Below are 25,155 nucleotides of genomic sequence, written 5' to 3'. Positions count from 1 at the left end.
AAGAGAAAGCTGGAAAATTTCCTACAATTTATTAATAATTTATATAGATGAAGGCAAAAAATATATTTAATATTGAACTGTTAGTTAATGGTATTGGGGACTTGGAGCATACACTGTCCCATGATACACCCAACACAGCCAGAAAAACTCAGTTTTACCAACATTTAAATTCTCCAAAAACCACCATGAATATGTTTGGACACAGGAAGGGAGTTAGGATCCTCATGCGAGGTGACATGTGCCATCAGCCATAATAAACTTTTAATAACACCGTATTAGTCTCCATAATGCTCATTCAAGGATTCTGCACGCAAGATGTCATATTCCATTTCTTATTTATTATTCATATAGCATAAATGAAGAAGCATTAAGTTAAAACTTTATTAATATTGAAATATACATACGTTGTGTTTTGACTTCCGGTTAATGTCCACACATAAAATCATTAAGTAGAAATTAGAGTATCATGCAAGGCAGTAGAATGTCAGGAAGTGGTGTGAAATAGTGTAACAGCATTATAAGTTTTGCACCATAATAAAAAGAAAAAATATCACCAATCCACTTTTTTTTTTAATTGGATGCAACGTTAAGTGTTTAAATATCAACTGTAAAACAGCAAAAATAAAACATTGTGGACAATGTATTTCATTTGCATTTTGCTCTGATAAGAAGGGCACTGCGTGTAGAATGTAGGGGGATAGGGCTGTACTGTGCGTACAAGCGTGTAAGACAGGAAGATAATTAAAAATGTGTGCGATTCAGCAGCTGACAGATCTGCAAACATAATGCTCAGACCGACAGGTTAGCAATGACAGCACGGGTGAACTCGTTGCTTGTTGCATAGCCCCCCAGATCTGCAGTGCGCACCTGTTGCAAACATAAGGACAGCACGTTATTATATGCACAGCTGCAGAAACACATGTCCACATTCTGTATCACGGTCAGCATGTTAGAGAGCCTTTGAAAGCAGTACTCACAGAATGAACACAGTGTGAATGATGATATGAAAAGAAAAAAAAAGCATCAGTTGAACTTTCCTCTCTTTTTCTGGCCCCACATTATTTCAAGTACCAGTCCAGGTTTGGATTTAAAACACATCAAATGACCATATACAGTATTTCAGTGTATTTTAATGATCCAGGAAAGATCACGTTGTTGTTGTTCAGTATGAGTGAAACTCTTGGTTTGTTGAAATACTTAAATTTAAATGCTGGCTAAAGGCACATGATATTGCTTTTACTGGGGAACTTGGGTCAAAGGTCAACACACAAACACTGTATACTGAAAAAGTATTTTTTTTATTTTTGGTGAGCAAGCTTCCATTTCAAATTGATGCAAAATGGTACCAAAAGCGAGATGGACAGGATGATTGAACCTTAGTGTAGCAGTTATAACTGTGCTGACTTTATGGTGGGGAAAAAAAAGAAGACTAAACCAGGAAATGCCATACAGCAATCAGCAAAAACATCAAAACCAATTAAAATGTAAATTACATTGATCAATGTGCTGTGAGAGCATTTGTTGGGAGGTTTTATTTGTTGCTTCCCACCAACATTTTTACAGAAGAGGCACACCCTTCCAAGGTGACAACACTCCCTGACAGCAGCAGCCTCTCCCTGACTACACTGCATCACACCAAAACAAATCAAAGGAACCTTTGTGAGCATCCAAGTCAGACACCACAGGACAAGTCCCATGTCCACAGCCTGATGGTCAGCGCTTGGAGCAGCACCACAGTAAGGATCCAAATAATATTAATGTTTTTAATGTTATGGCTGATTTCTGTATAATCATGTAACAAATTCTTCTGCTATGTGCTTAAATAACTCTTTTTAATAAACTACATGCTACAACAATGGTGACTTTGATTGTGAATGGCTAATGCAAGCTAATGCTGCCATTTAATTTTTTTTGATGCACAAAGATACTGATCTTTCATATCAGTTTCCCCAACAGCTGCCAATTATGTTTTTAATTACGCCAGGTTACAGTGAACAGGAAATCCCAGCACCAATAGTTGAATTTATAGTGCTGCAATAATGAAATTACAGTTTTATTTAAATGTGCAGTAATTTGTAGCAGCGTTGTACTGTTACTGAGTTACAGTTAGTTTTTAGACCAATTCTGAAAAAAGGCGATACAAACTTTTTAAAAGACTGGTGGCTTTACAGCAAGTTTTCAATGAAATGCGAGACCGATGGGACAGGAAGAAACATTTAGATAATAAAAGTGAAAAGAAAAAAAAAAAAAAAGATGCGTTTCCCACAATGTGCGAAGAAATCGTCTTTATGAACTCATCAGTTCAAAACTCCAAAAACAAAAAGATGCAAATGGACAAAAGATTGTGAGGGCAGAGGAGACTGCATGAATACAGGAAACAGGAGGTCTAGCTGTGTGATGCAAAACATCATGAGGTATACTTTTTAATCCCAAATCAACAGATGTCAAAGCTTAACAGAAGAGGATCTACAAGCAAGCCAGCAGAACTAATGTCATTATGATGCAACTTATGTCAGAAATGTATAGTACAGCTCTCAGTGAGCTGGCATTTGGGGTGGGTGGGTGGGGAGGGTGTCTTAACATGCATCCAGACCATGTTAAGAACAACGTCCAGATTTAGGGAAAAAGGAGTCAGTCAGCGAGGTCTATGATGAAATATCTTAGTAAATGGGTCGGTGACGCAGGTTTTCCACAACAGCATGCACAAAATCGGTAGTGGTACAGTATCCGCCAAGGTCTCGTGTCCGTACCTGGAATTTGCACAAACACACAAATGTATACACACACAAACAGATGGCAATGGGGTACAAGGAGGTGGAGGAAATTAAAGCAGATGGGAGAAAATGAGCATTCAGACAGTGTAATAATAAAAATAATAATACTTTAATGATAAACTACCCTGCAAGCTGGTGTTTATTATCATCATCTAGGGGACAAAGTCTGACCACCTTCATGTGCATGTTTGTGTCAGTGCATGTTAGTTTCAGTACAGAGCAGATGCAGCTTTTTAGTCCAAAATAGTTTAAAAAGGAATTTACGACATAATTTTGTTAACAAACCCATACAATCCTGAACATGTAAAAGAGGGACAAAATTAAGCAAGGAAGGCACTGAAAGAGAGGAGCTAAGAGTGACTTAAAAGTAGGAATTCAAAGGCTCTTTAACACACTATGGTATAGTATACAAACAGTTAGGATGAGTTATTTGTAGGCCAAGAACTACTGAGATTTAAGATGATGTTGTTGGCCTTAGACTGCAAGGCAGAGCTCTAAGGCAAGCTCATCTAAGGCAAGTGTAATGTAATCAATGATTTACATTACGTTTCTATCACCATTTTCTTTAGAGGTTCTCTTTGAGACTTTGTGTACACAAAGACAGCAGTTATTGACCCACAATACCAAGATCACAGATTTAGAATATACAAGTCTGACTTTATTTGCCCACATATTGCAGAGCTATCAGCTGTTATTTTACTCTGTTAGAGGTACTGAAAAAGTGGAAGTAAAACATACAGAAAAAGCAGCTCTTTTGGTGTTAATAATGTTAATGCTTCTGGATTTATATACCATAGTGGTGGTCTTATCATTCAAAGCCTGCATGCAGCACAGACTGGGCAGAGCTAACACTTACCTTGCCCTGTTTTATGACCCTCTTGACAGCATCTGACACCATTTGAGAATGGTATTCCAGACTGCAACACAATATAATCACAATGAACAGGTGACCAGACAAATGTCTGCATTCAGACAAACAGAGCTGCCTGAGGTTGTTTAAGATCTTGATGATTATATTGGGTTAGGACAGACAATTTGAGGCTATTGTGTAAAATTTGATATACTCATTATGAAAAAACATGTAGAAGGTGACTCACTTGAGGTGCCTGAGCATGTTAGCAGCACTGAGCAGCATGGCTGTGGGGTTTGCAATGTTCCTTCCAACAGCTTGTGCAAATGGGTGGCGTGCACCCTGAAAAAGAAAAAAATGATACGAGAAATGAAAAACTGCAGTATAAGGATCTGGGCAGAGAAACCAACAGTCCATTAACCCTCTGGGGTCCAGGGTATAATTGGCCGTTTTTGACTACTTTTGATTTTACCTCTATATTTCACCTTTAAAATGTGTTTTTCTTGCCTTGTTTGGTATCATTATTTTCAGCACAACCTCAAATATCTGAAATTTGAGTTATTTTTTTCATTTTGGTATACTATATTAGCACAGTGGATCTAAATTCAAACAAAAAAATTCAAAATCCGAGTAGAAAAGTTATATTTTTTACTGTAAAACCCACAAACATGTTTAATGAATCATTTTCTTAACTTGAAATGCAAATAGAAATTGTACATTTCTAAAAATTATGCACAAGTTTTGCAAACAACAAAGTTATATGGTACTATTTACCTAAAAATGCAGCCAAGGCCTCAGACGTTTTTTATATAACCATTTAAGTCTATTTACAGAACGATCAGGTGTTCTGCATCAAATAAGAAGACACACAAATTATTTGTGCCAGTCCAAAAAATGTAGTTTGTGTTCAGTATAAGACAGAGGAGAACACCAAAGGCCTAAACCCTGCAGGTCTGACAGCAGGAGGTGCATCAGTCCAGTTTTCCATGTGGGAACAGCGTTTACACTGGAATCTGCCTTTGACGGCTTTTTTAGAGCAAATATAAAATTCAGCAGTCTAACTGACACATAATAAAAAACAATAACTACACAGCACACTAACTACAGCCTCCAAACACGCTAAACGTCACTAATGTCTCACATATGAAAACTCGCTCTCTCTGTCTTTCGCTCGCCCACTTTCCGTCTCCAGTGTCACTCCTAAAAACTTCCCCTTCTCCCTAAACAACCAATTGTCACATGTTGCCTTTTCATTTTTTTGATTGGCTGACATGGTAAACTCTAACACCAATAGGGAAGGGGTGTTTTTTCTTTTTTCACTCGCAAAGTGTTTGCTACAGTTGTCTGTAGAAAACGCAGTTTTTACCGTTCGTCATGCTGTAAACACCACTGTTTTGTTCAGAGAAAAACAATAATAATACAGTAATACAAAAAGGGAAAGTATAGGCTTTTAAGTAAAATCAGGACAAGGAAAAAAACAAAACAAAAAGACAAACAAGTGAGAGGTTTTGGAAACTCACAGTCTCAAAAACAGCATATTCTGCACTGTAGCTTTCCCCAGGAACAACTCCTGCTCCTCCAACCAACCCTGCTGCTAGATTGTCAATAATGTTACCGTACAGGTTAGGCATCACCAGCACGTCAAACTGGTAAGGGTTTTGCACCAGCTGCAGAAGAATAATACAATGACAAATTTAAGCCTGAATCAGCGGTGCTCAGCTATGGTCATTTACTGCAGTGAAATCAAAGTGCACGTCTTCAGTTATTCTATTTTTTTTTTAATGGAGCACTTCTAGCAAACGCTAAGTTATAAATATACAATTAGGAATAAAAGACAGCATTCACTTATTTAATCTGAATGGTAATGGATAATAAGAACAATAATAATAAGGCAAAGGGAAGGAACTGCAAGTCTGTTTATACCTGCATACAACAGTTATCAATGATGATGTTCTCATATTTGATTTTGGGGTACAGCTGTGCCACCTCTGCACAGCTCTGCAGAAACAGGCCATCACCGAGTTTCCTGAAATAAGATACGAGGACAGGAGTTACTGTAATGCTAATTTTTAGCCTTAATGGAGGTACATGGTTTCAAAATAAGACAATAACAAAGACAAAGCTGCCTTTAAAAGAAAAAAAAAATTACCCACATGATGTTAGCTTTGTGAACAGCAGTGACCTTGTTTCGCCCTTTCTTGGTAGCATAGTCAAAGGCAAACTTGGCGATGCGGCGTGACTTCTCTCTGGTGATGATCTTCAGACATTCAATCACACCTGTTACACTCTGGAAAACACAAGAGGATGACAACATATGGTTAAATATATTTTGCCGAAGAATCATGCAAGAAAATGAACACATACATTATGTTCTATAAACAACAATCTCCCACATAACCTGACTGTAGACAGTCTTTGAGGTCTAAGTGTAAATAATCATGCTGTAAACTAGGTTTCATATTAAAATGAATAAATAGGAGAGTTAAAGAACCTCAATATAAGTAAAGGACAAATCAAAATCTGGCTTAATCTGTATTCCTGTGACTTAACTATATTCTGATGCCCAGTTTAAGGCTTCTTTCAAAACCCTTAAACAAACCTTCCAGTGTGTTTGCAGGTGGGTGTAAAACTGCTGTTTACGCTCTGATTGCAGTGAGTAAGAGTACTGTTTACCTCATGCTCTAGGGAGCTGTACTCCCCCTCAGTCTGCTCACGGATGATGACTAGGTCCAGGTTGTTGTGACGAGTGCTGTAGCCTGGCAGGCTGTTTACATGAACTACATTAGCAAACAGGTCCAGCTTGCGCCTGGGGAGTGGACGGATGTAGAGTTATTTTTAAACGTGACATATGCAAATAATAACACACAATTTTTTATTTGATCATTTACCTTAATCTCATCTCATATGAAGCCAGCTCGCCTTTGAATTCCATGGGTGTGTGAATCTTTCCTAAATAAGGTAACGTGCCCCAACATGTTAAAGCCTAAATACACTGCAGTTCAGACTACTTCAGTGCAGCCATTTAAATCAGCTTTTTGTTATTGGATTCAATTTTTTTGTGAGAGAAAAATCAAAGAATTAAAGGAAATAAGACTACCTTTAATGGCAACTCTGTTGCTCTTCATAGAGGTCAACACTTGTTCCAGTTTTTCCTCGCTGGCCATGTTCTGCACTTCACTCATGTGGAATTCCTCAAATTCTACTGGGACATCACCTGCCTTCAGAAAAATGGGGAGAAAAAAAAAATCATTCTTAAAAAAAAATCACAAATCAACATAAAGAATGACAATCTTACTCAGTTTTAATGCACTATTTTACTTTAACATTAAGCACCATATTTAAAATGATTTCTTAGAAAAAGTAAAGCAAGGAGATTATTTGTAAAACACAACGAGATGAAAAAGGAGCTTCTTAACATTTAATATAAGAAAAATGTAAAAAATCAGACCAGACAGAGAAAAAAAAAATCTGTACATGTATTTTTTGTCAAAAGTTCCCTATTATTTTCTATCATCAGTAAACCTGATATACTGAAGACAACATGTTTGGTATAAGGATAAAAAGCAGTTATGAGTCCATCGTCAATCTTATGTAAATGTACCTTAAAAACTTCCTTTACAGCAGTCATTAGTTCAGGTCCTACTCCATCCCCTGGCACCATTGTGACTTTAAAGGTAGCATCAGCACGGGCCGGTGGTGTTTCTGGACTACAGAGACCAGCAGATACACTCAGTGGACGAGAGGCCAACTGTGGACACCTGGAACCGACCAGGCCCTGAAGGAGGGAAACAAAGGTACACTTACTAGGTACAGTATTACAAAGAACACTGCAGTATACTATAAACCCATATATCTACTCTCTAATAGTATTACTTATCAACACATTGAAAACCCTAATATCGAGAGCTCAACTGCAGAATTTTTTTCCCTTTCAGACACATACAACAGATTCATGTTAATTAAATCTATTTATGTTTGTTTATATACTCATTTAAGCTCAACTCTGCCCAAGTTAGTTTGGATCAACGGGTTGTTCCAACTGGGAAGCTGCAGAGTGTCTTCTTGTGGGCAACATATACAATGTCAACAATTATAACATTATTGAATGGTGTTTCTCCAGCCTATTTACAGTTTTAATTGTTTTAATCAGTTGTTATACATGATGATACCAACAGACTGGTAGATAATATAAGTCCACTGAGTATATCAATGAGTCTCAACTATTATGGGCTTGTAGACAGATATACTACATATATATATATAATTTGCACATATACCAAACAGTGCACCTACATTATACATTTTGTGGTAACTTTTTAGGACCTAAGAGAAGTTAATAGAGCAGCTAGCCTACTTGAAACAAGACTATTATTGGTCATTGATCATTGGTCAGAGGTCTGTTAGTGTCCAATTGGTCAAAAAGAACTTTTTTGATAACAAGCAACACCAGAATCACTTGTCTACATCTGTTACATTCAATGTTTGCTTGTTACAGCTTCTGACCTCCCCCCCCCCCCCAGTGTGTATATACAAAAATCTGTTCAAGATTTTGAAACATAAAGACATTTAGAAATTATCGGAATAAAACAATGTTGGGGGAATGCACCTGTGTTCAGACATTTGTTAGAAAAAACACCAAGTGAGAACAACTTTGTGTAGCAGGAATGTCTTTTCCTATTTCACTCATTTCATCATGTCATGACGTGAGCCCAACTTTATGAGAAGCATGTTTTAGTCAGAAAGAGAGAATGAGGGTACAACACTGTATATAATATTATAAATTACATTTCACCTAATATTATAGTAATTTCATGCATATTGCTATTCAGGATGATGCCTAGATGCATTTTATAAGGGAAGATGTCAGTAGGGGATTTTGTGTAAATACACACAGACAAATAAATGAGAAAAAAAAATCTGCGTAAATAAAGAAACAACAAATGCAGATGTTTCCACACAGGTGCACTATATAACACAACTCCAATCAGGTTTGGAGGCATATATGAATATTTTAAGCAGGCCCAGGTGATTCTGTATTAATAGAAAATGGCAATAAGAAAAGGTGTTGGTGACTTTGAAAGATGAAGTCTTTGTAGATCATTGTTTGAGCAAAGATGGCAGGCGCATCGGTCTCAAACAAGCCAGGTTATGCCATCCTTATTTTCTGCCATCCATATACTGTTAATGGGAATTTATGCTTCAATCAGCAAATCAGAAGCAGCAGCAGCAGCAGCAACTTTCATGCAACAATGGGTAGCTCAACGGATTTTTAGGTCAGATGCCCTTCCTGACGGAATCTTTGGCTTGTTAGGTGAATTGTGTTAACTAGTACACTACAACATCAGAAGATGTTACTGTCTGCTGACCACCAAGACAAAAAGAATGGGGAGGAGCTTTCTTCTTGGAGTCATAGTTGATCCACAGATTACATCTGTCCAAATAATCAAGTCAGTATATGTATAAATAATCCCTGTGACACAAGCTTCGCACTGTGCTAAAGACATTTTTTTTACTGGCTCTGTACTGGCTAGTACTAATGTTTCAATGGGAAGAGTTACATCTGCATTTAGATCTATGAGAAATTTATTACTTAGTGGTATGAAAAATTGTCGTTGAGAATAATGGTCAGTCAACAGCTGAAAACCCTAAGGGAGGTTTTGGATCGACGGGTAAAACAGCACTCTGCGCGACCACAATGGGGAAAAAGTGGTTTTCCATCCAGGAAGAGTTCCTGAGACTTTAGGAATCAGTAGCAATGCATGGTAAAACTGTCCTGGTGTTGCCCCAGCATCTATTAATAAGAGACTTTATGTTGTCGTCCTCTTCATTTATTTTGTCACCGGTTTGTATATTTCAAGGTGATCCTGAATGATTATCACCCTCACCCGCATCTTACCTGTAGGCAACAAGTTAAAAGGCCAACTCTGCAATCTTACAAGTTAAAGTAAGACACTGAATATATTTGCACTCTTACTGACACCTAGAAATCTGACTGAAAACTAAACCTTGTCTGAGTTGCTCGCTTCAAGTCTCTAAGCTTGTGATTAGCCCCACGAGTAGCAGTAGCTAACGGTTCACTAAGGACAGGGAGGTTACTGACATGGTTAACTGACACAGGCTGGGAGGCTAAGCTAATTTAGCTGACCTTCTCAATTAACGAGGATGTCTTATTAAGGCGCGTATCTACTGACAAATAAAACAAACCGAGAACTATGTCCAGCAAAATAATTCCAGATACGGAAACACACTTCAGAATCGTTCTATCAGTAATGCAGACGTCCACGAAGCTCACGATGGTTAGCATTCACGTAAGAAACACATGACAACACTCAGTGCGTAAACGTCTCTTTGCTGCGTTTATATGAAATATGACTAAAGCAGCCATTTTTTTTCTATTTACACAAAAAGCCCGTCAACATAATTTGTGCTCTCACCTTGAACAACGTTACTAAACTTCCCCTCAAGACAACCGCCATCGTCACAGGCACGAAGCAACTGGGCTACTTCTTCTGTGGTGGAGGGGTAATAATGGGACAATGGCGCCACCTGCAGGGGAGAACGTAAAACTACCTTACTCCACGGGGAGACCAATTTCCATAAACCAGATGGTACTCAAACCTGGTTCTCACCTTACATGTCACAGTGCTATCACATTGCCAGTCTGAAATAAATACATAAATAAAGAAATGAAATTAGCAGAAAACAGAAAACAAAACAAAACAGAGCGTTAGAAAAAACATTTCAAACAGAATTTGAACTTGAACGACCCCCTCAATTAAGGTGATCCTGACAGAGCTGTCATTGAGTTGAGTTGGAGCTTGGGGCCCTCAACATGACCCTCTCATTATTAAAAAGAAACATCACCAGAATGCAATAAAGGATTTGTGTGTTGATTAAAATGTCCTGGGAGAGGACACATCATATGCTCAGACCAAAATTACACAGATGAGTTCTCCAAAAGTTGATTCTGTTCATCTGGACGTAGCGTTTTGTGGGAGAAATGTTTCGTCACTCATCCAAGTGACTTCTTCAGTCTCAGCTGACTGCAAGTTTCCCCAACCTTATAAACAGTACATTTGCATAATGACTGAAACCAACAATGGCTGGGAGGTCAGTTCCTTAATCATAATTATGCAAATTCTCATGACCATTGATCAACAACCACTGACCAAAACCCACTGATCAATGGCCATGAGTACCATTCACAGAGAGTTGGGGAATGGCTGCAATCACAGCATTGTAAGATGGCGAAAGATGTACCCTTAGGCCCCCTCCTCGATTCAGAGATGGTCTTTCCCTTTTCACGTAAATGGCCTCCTTGACTCCGCGCTCAAACCAGCGTTCCTCCCTGTCCAGGATTTGTACATCCTTATCATTGAAAGAGTGTCCACTGGCCTGTAGGTGTAAATACATAAACAGGGTGCACCTTTAAGACCGATTGTCTGCATGATCAACTCTGTCACCTATAACATCTCCAAGTTTCTGGCTTCGATCTTCAACCCGTTGGTAGGCAGCTCTGAACACCACATCCAGAACACCCTGGATTTTGTTGAGAAGGTGAGAGATGTCATCTAAAAGCTGACGTGTACCGTAAACCTACACATACGGATCAGTATCTAAGGTTTGACTCTCATCATCCACTGGAGCACAAACTGGGTGTCATCAGGACGCTACAACACAGAGCGAACACCATCCCCACAGACACAGCGGCCAGGGAGGCAGAAGAACAGCACATCAAGAAGGCCCTGAGTAAATGTGGTTATCCCAGCTGGACTTTTGTCAAAGCTGGAAAGGCACCTAAAGAAAGCTCCAGCCGATCCAGGAGAGAAGGACAACCGCTGCCCAAGCGAAAACCTGTAGTGATCCCTTATGTATCAGGAGTATCGGAACAGTTGAGACGCATTTTTTCTAAACACCGAGTCTCTGTGGCTTTTAAACCCCAAAACAAGCTGCGCCAAAAATTGGTCCACCCCAAGGATGTGTGTCCCCCGACACAGAGTAACATAGTGTACGCTGTTAAGTGCCAGGAGGATTGCCAGAATTTATACATCGGGGAAACCAAACAACCTCTGGCGAAGCGGACGGCACAACACAGAAGAGCTACCTCGCCAGGACTCTGCAGTCTATTTACACCTACAGGCCAGTGGACACTCTTTCAATGATAAGGATGTACAAATCCTGGACAGGGAGGAACGCTGGTTTGTCAAGGAGTCAAGGAGGCCATTTACGTGAAAAGGGAAAGACCATCTCTGAATCGAGGAGGGGGCCTAAGGGTACATCTTTCGCCATCTTACAATGCTGTGATTGCAGCCATTCCCCAACTCTCTGTGAATGGTACTCATGGCCATTGATCAGTGGGTTTTGATCAGTGGGTTTTGGTCAGTGGTTGTTGATCAATGGTCATGAGAATTTGCACAATTATGATTATGGAACTGACCTCCCAGCCTGCAGAGGTCCACACTCTCAAATGGACCCATCATAAATAGGTCAGGGGATTCCCAGTCCTATTCCAAGCAAGTGAGTGCCTACACTCATGCAAATAATAAGCACAGGCTTATAACATCACCACTATGGAATTACAGATAAGGGACAGGTTACAAGTGACTGTAGATAGATTTTCTTCATTTACCTTTCCGGGCAATTCATTTGGTTACTCATGCTATCACAAATCCACGGCGCCCAAAGGAGTGCGTCTCAGACAGCGAGCTTTACTACCCTGAGTCAGGCCTCTCAGGCAATCAAATGATTGCGCAAAACTCACCTCCTTATTTTAGTTTTAACTCTATTTCTAGATGACACATTCATCTAGAAATAGATTCCTGGATTATATATATTTACTAACAGGGTAACATTCTTTGAGGAATTAGAAATGTTGTTTCTATATGTTTATCTTTTTAAAAATTAAAAAAGACTCTGTGACCTGGCTGTAGCACATGATATGCCTCAAAATGAGGCAAACCTGGCCATTTTGATTAGTGAAGCTTTGGAATGGCTTTAGTTTGGCCCTGGAACCTGAGAGACCATATTTAGGTAAAATTTATCCCCAAAGCTCGAGCGCACGGTTACTGGCTGACAGCCTCAGCGTGGTATCTGAGTTTACTATATATGGGCAAAGCCAGGCAGAGCGAGAGCTGCACCCGCTTCCGTGTTTGTGTATCAGGGAGGGTAGTGCAAAGCCACGGGCGCTTTTCTGTCTTCACTGTTTCATTCATCTGGAAGAGAAAAGCCAAGCCAGAGGCAGCGGAGAAAAAATGCCGTATGAACTGAGTAAGTCTGTCTCATTTCTGTGTCAGCAGCAGGGCGGGAAAAACAGGAACAAGGCTCTTACTTCGCGTGACACTAGTCGGCAGATCTGCTAGTCATCCAGGTAGCAGCTAGCTAGCCTCGCCCATAGCTGCGTAATTTTGACACTTCACCCCACACAAGAAAGACCAAAAAAAGCTTCGCTCATGCAACGATTCTGGCAGGTGTAGTACACACCTGTGTTTGGATAGCTCGGAGTGTTGTGCAGATGTTTTGGCACTCAGTGCAGCCGCTTCATGCCACAGGCAGTGGCTTTTTAGTTAGCTAGGTTGCTAGCCTCAAGTCAGGAAATAGTTGTGCTCCCATTGCTTTGTTATGACATGTCCACACAGAGGCTGTCTGCCAGTGAAGCACCGAGGAAGTACTGAAGTACACATTTGTCGCTGGTCGAATGTCCTAACATATTTAACGCTACATTTTTTTTCTCATTGAATCAGTCGGAAATATAAATGGCGAAAACATGGCAGTGATTTATTTATTTATTTTTGGTCTTTCAAGGCACATTCAAGTTACAACCGTGTAGTTACTGCATAAGGCAGGATTGACTCGTGATGTATTCAAAAACCATTATGAGCAAGCAAAAGTGTGCTAGTGCATTTTGACCTGAGTGTATATCTCGTTTAGTTTATTACAATGGTATGTAAAAATTATGGCAAGCAAAGTGTTGGTAAATTTATAATATAACTATAATAAAACATTTTAAATACTAATATTTGAAATTGCTGTATAATTTGTGCAATTATATAAAAATCGGTATTATTATTATTATTATTATTATTATTATTATTATAATAATAAAACAAGACTCATCAACATAAACCTTACTAAATGGATACTCTGTACTTAAAAAATGTGTAACTAAACAAAAGCAAATACTTCAATTACAAGCAGTTACTTGTATTTTTTTTTCTTTAGTAATTTACAAAGTAGAAAATTCACCCATGTAATGATCAGCAACAAATCCAGACTTGTCTTTTACTGGTTTTCTAACATAGTTGGCGTCAAAAATGATGGCCCAAATTTTGAGGAAGTGCACTGAAGAACTTAATCTAGTTATGTTTTATTTTTGTTACTCCTTAAAGGTTGAAGTGTAAAACGCTTTGCGTTCAGGGAATTTAATAAGGAGGGTGAAACTGCTTGGTAGAACAATAGGAATAGACTTGGCCGTGTGCTCAAAGTGTCTGTGATAATCAGTAAGGTACCTGAAACCAGCTCCACTTTAAGTCCTATGGATGACTAATGAACGACTGGTTGATATAGAACACTTCTGTTAATAATAAAATCTGCTATCTGAAATGGCAGATTTTATTCCCAGCAGATAAAGGATATGCAGTGAAACACTTTTTCTATTTGTGTTTAACCCTGTCTGCAGTGCATTGATGTTTTCCACATCTTTGATTTTATTATTTTCACTTTTTTCAGAACGTGTGTTTGCCAGTCTCCCACAGATGGAGAGGGGAGTTGCAAAAGTGATCGGTGGTGATCCCAAAGGCAACAACTTCCTCTACACCAATGGGAAATGTGTCATCATCAGGAACATTGAAGTAATTAAAAAAAAAAGTCTTAAAGTTGTATCAACATGATGCTGATTATTTTATTCATTTGTATTTACAAATCTACTGGCTATGACAGAATCTACTGAATGAGAGTAATGACCACATAAAATGTACAGCATCAAAAGCTAGCAGCCACATCAAAGACAGCATTTCACTCTACTAGTGGGTGGTTTTGTTTGTTGCCCTCCTGCTACACCCAGTATTTTTGGGCGTGTTCAGTATTGTGCCCTTGATATTCTCTGAAATCTGAGTTGCATGCTGGCACAATTACTGTTAGCATAATGCTGTCAGTTAGCACCTAATCTAGAAGTAGCTCAGGAAAGGATTTCAGCTTGTGGTTTACCAGTGTTTACCAAAATTTATTTTTTCTTTGCCAACACTAATTGTTGATTAGATGTTTGGGTTTAAGTGACCAATTGGAAAAATGCTCATCATTTATTTGCAATTTCTGAGCTAATCTAGCTAATCTTTCCATTTTTGTGTTGTTTTTTTTTTTCGTTTTTTTTAAGAACCCAGCTATTGCAGACATTTACACTGAGCATGCCCATCAAGTTACTGTTGCGAAGTATGCACCCAGTGGATTCTACATTGCATCTGGAGGTAAAAGAGAAAAATACATTTGAACATTTGCAAGAAAGAGTTTGTAAACCTACTGGAATTTACTGATTTTTATCTAAAACATAATTGGGGATGAACACCATTAGAGTAAACAAAAAACAAACTGCTGTGCTTCTGACACTCAGTAACCACTCGCAGTGCATGCAGAAAAAAACTGGACTCCTTCTGCCGACTCGGGGCTTGGACCATTTTTGCAAACAAGCTCAATTTGTCTTTTTGGCATCAAAATGTTATCCCAGTAGTGTTACTGAACATCTACAGTGGGGCAAAAAAGTATTTAGTCAGCCACCGATTGTGCAAGTTCCCCCACCTAAAATGATGACAGAGGTCAGTAATTTGCACCAGAGGTACACTTCAACTGTGAGAGACAGAATGTGAAAAAAAAATCCATGAATCCACATGGTAGGATTTGTAAAGAATTTATTCGTAAATCAGGGTGGAAAATAAGTATTTGGTCAATAACAAAAATACAACTCAATACTTTGTAACATAACCTTTGTTGGCAATAACAGAGGTCAAACGTTTACTATAGGTCTTTACCAGGTTTGCACACACAGTAGCTGGTATTTTGGCCCATTCCTCCATGCAGATCTTCTCGAGAGCAGTGATGTTTTGGGGCTGTCGCCGAGCAACACGGACTTTCAACTCCCGCCACAGATTTTCTATGGGGTTGAGGTCTGGAGACTGGCTAGGCCACTCCAGGACTTTCAAATGCTTCTTACGGAGCCACTCCTTTGTTGCCCGGGCGGTGTGTTTTGGATCATTGTCATGTTGGAAGACCCAGCCTCGTTTCATCTTCAAAGTTCTCACTGATGGAAGGAGGTTTTGGCTCAAAATCTCACGATACATGGCCCCATTCATTCTGTCCTTAACACGGATCAGTCGTCCTGTCCCCTTGGCAGAAAAACAGCCCCATAGCATGATGTTTCCACCCCCATGCTTCACAGTAGGTATGGTGTTCTTGGGATGCAACTCAGTATTCTTCTTCCTCCAAACACGACGAGTTGAGTTTATACCAAAAAGTTCTACTTTGGTTTCATCTGACCACATGACATTCTCCCAATCCTCTGCTGTATCATCCATGTGCTCTCTGGCAAACTTCAGACGGGCCTGGACATGCACTGGCTTCAGCAGCGGAACACGTCTGGCACTGCGGGATTTGATTCCCTGCCGTTGTAGTGTGTTACTGATGGTGACCTTTGTTACTTTGGTCCCAGCTCTCTGCAGGTCATTCACCAGGTCCCCCCGTGTGGTTCTGGGATCTTTGCTCACCGTTCTCATGATCATTTTGACCCCACGGGATGAGATCTTGCGTGGAGCCCCAGATCGAGGGAGATTATCATTGGTCTTGTATGTCTTCCATTTTCTGATGATTGCTCCCACAGTTGATTTTTTTCACACCAAGCTGCTTGCCTATTGTAGATTCACTCTTCCCAGTCTGGTGCAGGTCTACAATACTTTTCCTGGTGTCCTTCGAAAGCTCTTTGGTCTTGGCCATGGCGGAGTTTGGAGTCTGACTGTTTGAGGCTGTGGACAGGTGTCTTTTATACAGATGATGAGTTCAAACAGGTGCCATTCATACAGGTAACGAGTGGGGGACAGAAAAGCTTCTTACAGAAGACGTTACAGGTCTGTGAGAGCCAGAGATTTTCCTTGTTTGAGGTGACCAAATACTTATTTTCCACCCTGATTTACGAATAAATTCTTTACAAATCCTACCATGTGGATTCATGGATTCTTTTTTCACATTCTGTCTCTCACAGTTGAAGTGTACCTCTGGTGCAAATTACTGACCTCTGTCATCATTTTAAGTGGGGGAACTTGCACAATCGGTGGCTGACTAAATACTTTTTTGCCCCACTGTAAGCTTTGTGTGGTTTGTTGTTTCTTGTAATGGTGTTCTGCCCTTGCCCTTGGGTTCTTTTACACTTTATTGAATGAATATTGTAGTCTTTCTAGAATCTTCACTCCCAACAGTCTAGCAACAATCCTGATATCCTGTCAAACTGCAGATTGTGCATATCTCCTCTAATTTCATGCACTTTTGTAATGCTCCTTGCTAAGTTCCTATGAAAATTGCTGTTACGGCACAATGCACGTGAACCAGTTTTTCCTAGGAAGAGTAGATTGTGATTTGTGGACATTTAGGGACAAGGCTTTAACTGAAATATCTGAGTCCAAGTAGGTTTTGATGATGTTAATTGACTTTTATTTACTTTTTCCAGCTTGCATTGTGAGTTATTACTTAAGAAGTTGTGCTAAATTAAAATATGTTTTTAAATGGATTTGTCAGATTTTGTGTAGAATTTGGACCATAATGAAGGTCAAGTCACATTTTATCAGTAGCCACTGCAAAAATCCTGGTAAAACTGTGTATTCTCATAGTTGCCACAATAATGTGACTGCTATGTAATCATGTTGCTTTTATATCCGTTAGATGCATCAGGAAAGATCCGTATCTGGGACACCACCCAGAAGGAACACATGCTCAAGTATGAGTACACCCCGATTTCAGGGAAGGTGAAGGACATTGCATGGACCGAGGACAGCAAGAGGCTTGCTGTTGTTGGGGACGGACGAGAGAAGTGAGTGTCAGGATTTTTTTATTTTTTTTTTATTTTTCTTTTTTTCTTTTGGCGCTACACTGGCTACAAATTGATTCGTAGTTTAAAATCAACCATGGTAACTGTCTCATGAGAAACTTCTCTTACAGCGTTCACACTGATTTATTCCCACGTGGCACAAACTCACTGTTTGCTTTAGATATCAAGGTGATATGTTTGTGCACTTGCAGGACCAATGTTATTTATTTATTGTTTTTATTATAAAAAGAACTGTTTGCATCACTATTGTGCAGGAAATCGAAACCTTCTAGCACGTATCTTTCTTCCTCTAATTCAAACCTGGATCAACTGTATCGGTGTTCACTTGTCATTGTAGGTTTGGGGCAGTGTTCCTGTGGGACTCTGGCTCATCAGTGGGAGAGGTTTCTGGCCACTCAAAATTAATTAACAGTGTAGACATAAGGCAGAAGCGCCCTTACCGCCTTGCCACTGCCAGTGACGACACCTGTGCCTCCTTCTTTGAGGGACCTCCCTTCAAGTTCAAGTTCACATTACGGGTGAGTTGCATTTGTTGGCAATTTGAGGAGCTTTAGTAAAGAGGTGTTTGTTCCAGAGTGATTAGAGCTAAGCTGGATTGTTTGTTTTTTCTTTTTTTTTCTTGGCTGTTGTTTTGCTGGACAAGTCTTAGAGAAAAGATGATCTGCTGACATGTGCTGGATTAAAGTGGTCAGAACAGCCAATGGCTAAATGTTGTCTTTGACATGCACTGGTAACAAAGCATTGCAGCTTTCCAACTTTCTCTGGCTTTAATATCTGTTGGCCATCTCAAATCTGCCACACTCTGTTGGGTTTTGACAATGTGGCCTTGTTTGCCTGTTTCCATATTACATAATCCACATCCCCATAAATTCTTCGAGAGTGTGAGCTGCTTCCTACAACCAGGCACAAAGTGTACTGCAGACTAATTTATTTGAAGTTAATATAAAATCCAGTTGGTCAAGGTACATAAAACGGTGGATATATTTGTTAAATTTTAAAGTAAATTACACCTTGTATTCCCTTTAAGAATTGCATTATTGGCTTATTAGTGGGGTGTTATTAAATTAAAACAAACAAGAATTGTAATCACAGCTATTGATCCCATGTCTTTGCTCTCCACATGAACCTTGTGCTATTTGTGTCATAGGTAAATTTAAATTCTCAAATTTGCCTATAACACATGCTTAAAGGAAAATCAAGGAAACATTTGTTTTCTTTAAGCCTGCATATTGGTCGGTCATGATGGTCTCAATTGAGGAAGGACTGAGTTTCTGTCGGTCATGAAGATGACTAAGCAGTCTTTTTTTTTTTTTTTTTTTTTTTTTAATTTATTTATTTTTTGCTTCTTCCTTCCTCACTTGTTTGAGACTATGTTAAATCTACACTATGACTATTGAAAATACTGGATCTACTTTCAATGTTTGGTTTCCATTTATGCACAAGACCAAATATTATGTGTCAAAATCAAACACTCATTTGATCCATAAAGCTAACTTCTATGTTGATTTCTTTTTAATTTTTTTCCACCCAAAGGACCACAGCCAGTTCGTCAACTGCATTCGTTTCTCTCCAGATGGAAGTCGGTTTGTTACAGCGGGTGCTGATGGTCAGGTAAGTGTCCGTTATCATGTGAAACTTAAAATTAAAATGACTTTAAGCAAAATGTGTACCTAATTGTTTTTATTAAATATCCACAGATTTTAATCTATGATGGAACAACTGGTGAACGTGTTGGCTCCCTTGGTGGAGAGAAGGCTCACAAAGGAGGAATCTATGCTGTAAGTCTTTTTTAGGTTAAAAACCAAACTCCAGTGAATAATATGGATAGGTACATTAACAGTCTGCCTTGTTTAAAGGATCAATCCTAGTGTTTTACCTCTTTGCTACAGTGTTAACTTACAGTCACTTTGTTAAATGAATGGCTTTTGTTGTTCCGGAGAGCCAACTATAATCAGATTTGGCAGTCTGCCTAGAGGAATTATGTGCCAATAGGAATTATGCATGCTATAAACCCTTCTGTCCTCGAGTTACTAATCTTTTCTCATTTTTCTTTGATTTCTTTTCCACGTAGTGTTGGTGTGTTTTCTTCTATTGTTTAATGCCCATTCATAGGTTGCACAAACGGTGCTTACAAAATTTCTGTCTTTGCTCACATGCATTCTGACATACTACGTTTCTGGGGTTTTTTTTCGCCCACAGGTCAGCTGGAGCCCTGACAGCTCTCAACTGATCTCTGCCTCAGGGGACAAGACCGTGAAGCTCTGGGATGTCGGTGCAACCACGGCTGTCACCACCTTCAACCTGGGCTCCGACGTGACAGACCAGCAGCTGGGGTGCCTGTGGCAGAAAGACCACCTCCTCAGCATCTCCTTGTCAGGATACATCAACTACTTGGACAAGAACAACCCCAACCGGCCCATACGCACAATCAAGGTCAGCCCCAAGAATTAAAGGATGCTATTTCTGGATAGAATCACTGATTTGATAATGATAATAATGGCAGTTTTGTTAGTTTTTTAACTGTGTTTGAGCTTCTGAAATACAATGGAAATTAAAGTGTCATAGTAGAAACATTTTCTACAGTGTTTGAAAACCAAACTTGGCATCTGTTAAATGTAAATCGCCATCAATATTTGCATAGCGATGGTTCAAACTGCATGCCTAAGAGTGCAAATGCACACTGCAGATCCTGCTTTACTGAGTTGCTTGTTTTCATACAAATTTTTTTTGTTTTCAAATGGGAAGATTAGTTTTTAGTGATGAAAGAGCAGTGTGCTCAACATTTACACGTGGAGGGTGTCTGTGTGAGGAGGCTAGAAGTGTCTTGTGACACATCTTCCTGATGTATCCATCATACACTTGTGGTGTTCAGTAGGTAAGACAGGAAAATAAGTCATTACATAAACTTCTCACAGAAGCATCTAAATATGCACTGTGGCTATTACAAAGATGAATGTTTTCAGTTCTCTGTGCTGTCTTTCATTTGTGTGGGGATGCAATACTGTAGTGTTAATGTCTTGTGTACCTTTCCATATATTCAAATGTGTGCTTATTCTTTCTACAGGGTCATACCAAGTCCATCCAGTGTGTTACTGTTCACAAAAATGAAGGGCGGCCGTACATCTACTCGGGGAGTCACGACGGACACATAAATATCCTTTCAACACTTACTGATTGTCGCTAATGACTGTAAAGGTTACTCAGTGGGACATGCGTAGGCGTCCTGTCCTGCATGTAAGCTCAATCTTGCCCAATTGTTTTCAATATAAAAGAGGTTTGATGTTTTTCTGTTTAACACAAGGTCATTACACACTTGTAGTGATAATGTAACATGCCCTTTTTTCATTCATCAAATTTAATTAATTTCTATCAATGTAGATTTGATTCACATTGTGCAGGAGCTGAGTTTTAATCAAAATTTAAAAATCAAAATGTTAAAAATTTGAGCTTTTTAAATTGAACAATTACATTTTTTACAACCTGAAGCAGCAGAACTTTCTAATAGCTTGCTTAAAAAAAGCCATAAATAAAAAATATGGCCCATCTACCACTATTGAATAACTCTTTAGAGAGCTTTGTTATTTGAATAGTGACGCAAGTTACAAAACAACTTTTCAGTTTTGTTTTTTGCAGGCATTTCTCAGACTTTCATATTTGCATAGAATAACTGCAGACATAGATAACGTTCCTTAACGTATCCCTCACATTACTGGGATGCAGAAACTGGAGAGAACGACTGCTTCTCAGGAAAAGGTCACAGCAACCAGGTTAGCAAGATCGTGACTGATGAAGCTAATGAGTTGGTGACTTGTAGCATGGATGATACACTGCGCTACACCAGCATCAGCAAGAAGGAGTACAGGTGAGGGGCCATGATGTGGCTTTATGAATAAGCCATTTTATTAATCATTTTACATTTGGTCTATTAAACAGAAGTTTGTCCTTGATAAGGTGAAGGACAGGGTTGAAGGCTAAAAGTACCTTTTTTTTTTTTCTTTTTCTTTTTTTTTTTAAATGCATGCTTACAGTTCAATTGTTCATAGTAGGAAGAGGGTTGTTGTTGTTCTTCCTCTCCTCACATAAATAACCTCTTTGTTGGTTTCTAGTGCCTCTGATGTGGTGAAGATGGATTTCCAGCCTAAAAGTGTGTCCGTAGGGGCAGGTGGGCTGTCATTGGCTGTGTGCATTGGGCAGGTAATGTCTTTGCTTCAGTCATTACTGCTTGCATAAATCAGATCCAGTCATTCTTGCACTTGCAAGGTTGGTGATTTTTTTTGTTTGGGGAATAATGACTGCATTGTTATTCATGGCTCTTTGTAGATTGTCCTTGTGAAGGATAAGAAGAAAGTCTTCACATTGGACAATCTTGGCTATGAAGCAGAGGTTGGAGCTTTGCATCCTGGCGGCACCACTGCTGCAGTGGGCGGAGCAGTAAGTGGACACAGATAATCTCACCACATGTTTACATTTGTTCAATGTTTGTTGGTTCCATGTAATAAAAACACTATAGCTATCACAGAAAAGCTTGGTTGGACTCTGGATTCATTTTCTTTCTTCTTAGGATGGAAAAGTTCATCTGTACTCAGTTCAGGGCAACACTCTGAAAGATGAGGGGAAAGCTCTTGAGGTCAAAGGGCCCATTACAGACATGGCCTATTCGAATGATGGCGCCTATCTGGCTGCCATTGATGACAAGAAGGTTATCACGGTCTTTAACGTGGCAGACGGCTATTCGGTAAATATTTGCCTTTCTTAATGATCCTGTCTTCTGTTTGCTGCCTGTTACGTGGGTTTTTTTTTTTTTTTTTTGGTTTTTTTTTTAAATACTAATTACTGTTTTATGGTTGCCTTTTTTTTTTTTTTTTTTTTTTTTTTTTTTTTTTTTTTTTTCCCCCCCCCCCCCCATCAGGTTAAAAATGAGTTTTATGGACACCATGCCAAACCTGTGACTTTGGCCTGGTCACCTGATAACGAGCACTTTGCGACTGGTGGGATGGACATGCTGGTCTACGTCTGGACAGTTAGCGATCCAGACCAGCGGCTCAAAATCCCAGGTCTGTCTCGCAAGCAATCCACACTCAACACATCTAAGCGTGTTTTTAAAAAAGACTAGGAGTAACTATAGCTAAGCTAAATTTATACATTTACTGTTGGCTCATTTCACGGAACCATGAAGAAACTGCATCTGATTACAGTTCAGCTGAACAAACCTGCATAGTTTTCAAAACCGTCAAAAACGATTACAGCTGTGGTCTGATTTTTACGCCGGGCACAGCAAAAGCTGTTAGAAAACCAAATGCTGTTAAGTAACCCCAAAACAACTTTCCTGGGAACTGTCAGAGGAAATTTTATTCTCGAAAATATTTCGCTGTTGAATAAGTGATTTCTACATGTATACGTTCTTCAGATAAATGAATGGTTTGAGTGGCTTCTGTCACATTTTCTGCAAACTCTACTTTCTGTGTGTTACTGTAGTAATCGGTGTTTAAATCAGACGCATAGCACATTGATCAATGATCTGTTGTAATCAGTCACAGTGATGGAAAATGCCTGTCACATTTGGAGATTAAAACTGAAAAATATCCATCAAAAAAGACAAACTACTTGTCAGAATATACAGACACTTCATTTTCTTTATGGTAGCTTTCATGATGATTATCAACAAACTGCTTGTGCCTTTTTGGTGTCTTTACTTCTTATACGTTGAGACAATACAGACTTTAAAAAAAAAAGTGCATGTCCTGCATAACCAGTGAAAATGTGTGATGAGGAGAAGGAATAAAAATGCTGTGCAGTCCCACAAAGAGACATCTGGTCATCGTAGATAGCATTGACTCTGAACTGGATCTGCAATTAGGGTTTGAATCTGGATGCAGTTACACAGTGGGACTGTTACCATTATTTTTCTTATTTTCAATAAGGAATAAGCTTTTTAATATTAAATGTTTACTGAGCAATCATTGAAAAGAGGGTAAAAATAAATTAAATGGTCCTAAACTGTTACAAAGTTTATAAACTCAGTTTGTTGAATCTGCTTCTTAAAATTTAGGAGCAAAACCAGGCTTGATTTCTTAAAGAGTTGTAACTCACATCTCAGTCAGTATGGGATGTTAAACAAACTAAACTTTTATTAAACCCAGGTTCTTTTAGTTGAAGATGGCTTTTTTTTTTTTTTTTAAATTGCTGTGATGTCTTTGTTGCAGACGCTCACCGATTGCACCACGTTAGCGGCCTGGCTTGGATAGATGCTCACACTCTGGTCACCACCTCCCACGACGCCAGTGTCAAGCAGTGGACTATTACATACTGAGCTTCAAGCAGACAAACATCCACATCTCCAGGGACAAGGACTACTGTTGAATTTAATTCTTTTTTTCCCTTTTCTTTTTTCTCTTCTGTATTTTCCTTGTCTAAAAAGTGTTCAATGCTGTCTATAAACACCAAACTTGTAAATGATTTTGAGCAGTAAAAAAGGTACCACATGTGATCTGTTTAATGCAAATAACCTCAGCTTACAGAGAGGAAACGTGTAACAATGTGTGCTTTTACAGCACTTTAAGCATGATGGACCCCAAAAAAATATTAATGAGCTCATCATTCCATGGGTATAAACTGTGGTTGGGGTCAATGCTTTCTGGCTTAAAGGAAGAACCATAATCCTTTTTTTTTTTTTTTTTTTTTTTTTCTTTCTTTTTCCTTCTCTTAAATTGAACAAAAGTATGTTGGAAACAAAACCCGTTGGTTACATTCCTGAAATTAGCTGTAACTGGTTCCAACTGCAACTGCCTGTCAGTCTTTATTTTCAAAGTTTTAAGGTGGGTGAGTCTTTGCCTTTTGGCTTTGTCCTAGGTTTCATACTTTGTGGTTCACATTTCTTCTTGTTGGACTGGGGAGCAATAATAGGAACTGAGAGAAGTATGTGTACAATCAAGATGCTGCCTGTTTAGTTGAAGGTCCTGTGTTGTTGCTGTGCGTTTGGGCTCTCATTGCTTGTCTCATAATTTTTTTATTTTTTTTTTTCTATGTCTTTATGCATCCACTTACAAAGTGGAACAGACTCATGATTATTATTGTTAATAATAATAAAACTTTTTATGCATGTTTCTTGTCACGCAGTAATCCTTTTAAACACCTGGAGTTGTAGACTGAACTGAGAATTTTCAGCACAGCTTCATGGCGAACATGAATAGATTGAACTGTAGAGGTTTACTAAGAGGGGCCTCCTGAGTGACCGGAGCCGATGAACTTCTTTAAAGGGTGTTTATGATTCAAATAATTTCCAGTCTCTTTTTTTTCTTTTTTCATAAATATAACAAAGCAGAGGTGATTGAAATGTTTCCTAACGTATTTTCTCTCTGGTCTGTAGTACCATTTGCACATCCCTATCATTTTACATAATTTATTCAGCTGTTTGATTAAAAAGTCCTCTTTAGTATAATAGAAGCTGATGG

At 39.0% G+C, this 25,155-nt stretch overlaps 2 protein-coding genes across 3 annotated transcripts; one reads left to right on the top strand and one right to left on the bottom strand.

Moving 5' to 3' along the window:
• Positions 1-318: 318 nt before the first annotated feature.
• On the bottom strand, positions 319-10,278 carry idh3b (isocitrate dehydrogenase (NAD(+)) 3 non-catalytic subunit beta). 2 transcript variants are annotated; one of them, XM_085406008.1, is made up of 12 exons: positions 10,254-10,278; positions 10,059-10,170; positions 7,226-7,399; positions 6,722-6,842; positions 6,513-6,573; positions 6,298-6,430; positions 5,778-5,911; positions 5,548-5,650; positions 5,145-5,291; positions 3,872-3,966; positions 3,631-3,691; positions 319-2,750 (listed from the first exon to the last, which is right to left on the bottom strand). In XM_085406008.1, exons 2-12 carry the CDS (start codon positions 10,098-10,100, stop codon positions 2,661-2,663), a joined length of 1,161 nt encoding a protein of 386 aa, XP_085262134.1. In that variant the 5' UTR covers positions 10,101-10,170; positions 10,254-10,278; the 3' UTR covers positions 319-2,660. The 2 variants fall into 2 exon arrangements, with proteins under 2 accessions (XP_085262134.1, XP_085262135.1); XM_085406009.1 differs by having other exon boundaries at positions 319-867.
• A 2,462-nt stretch (positions 10,279-12,740) lies between these two features.
• Positions 12,741-24,803, top strand: wdr1 (WD repeat domain 1). Its single transcript, XM_085406007.1, has 15 exons — positions 12,741-12,891; positions 14,350-14,471; positions 14,993-15,083; positions 17,539-17,686; positions 18,042-18,222; positions 19,238-19,315; positions 19,402-19,482; positions 19,904-20,137; positions 20,769-20,858; positions 21,412-21,566; positions 21,811-21,898; positions 22,025-22,135; positions 22,266-22,439; positions 22,614-22,758; positions 23,908-24,803. The coding sequence occupies exons 1-15, from the start codon at positions 12,876-12,878 to the stop codon at positions 24,012-24,014; spliced, it is 1,821 nt and encodes a 606-aa protein (XP_085262133.1). The 5' UTR covers positions 12,741-12,875; the 3' UTR covers positions 24,015-24,803.
• Positions 24,804-25,155: the final 352 nt, after the last annotated feature.

The sequence above is a fragment of the Rhamphochromis longiceps genome, linkage group LG5 (assembly GCF_057381845.1).
Source record: "Rhamphochromis longiceps isolate RC_006_pf linkage group LG5, R_longiceps_female_GT1.1, whole genome shotgun sequence".
Taxonomy (NCBI): domain Eukaryota; kingdom Metazoa; phylum Chordata; class Actinopteri; order Cichliformes; family Cichlidae; genus Rhamphochromis; species Rhamphochromis longiceps.
The sequence above is the reverse complement of the archived record's forward strand: the minus strand, read 5'-3'. Positions and strand labels throughout refer to the sequence as shown.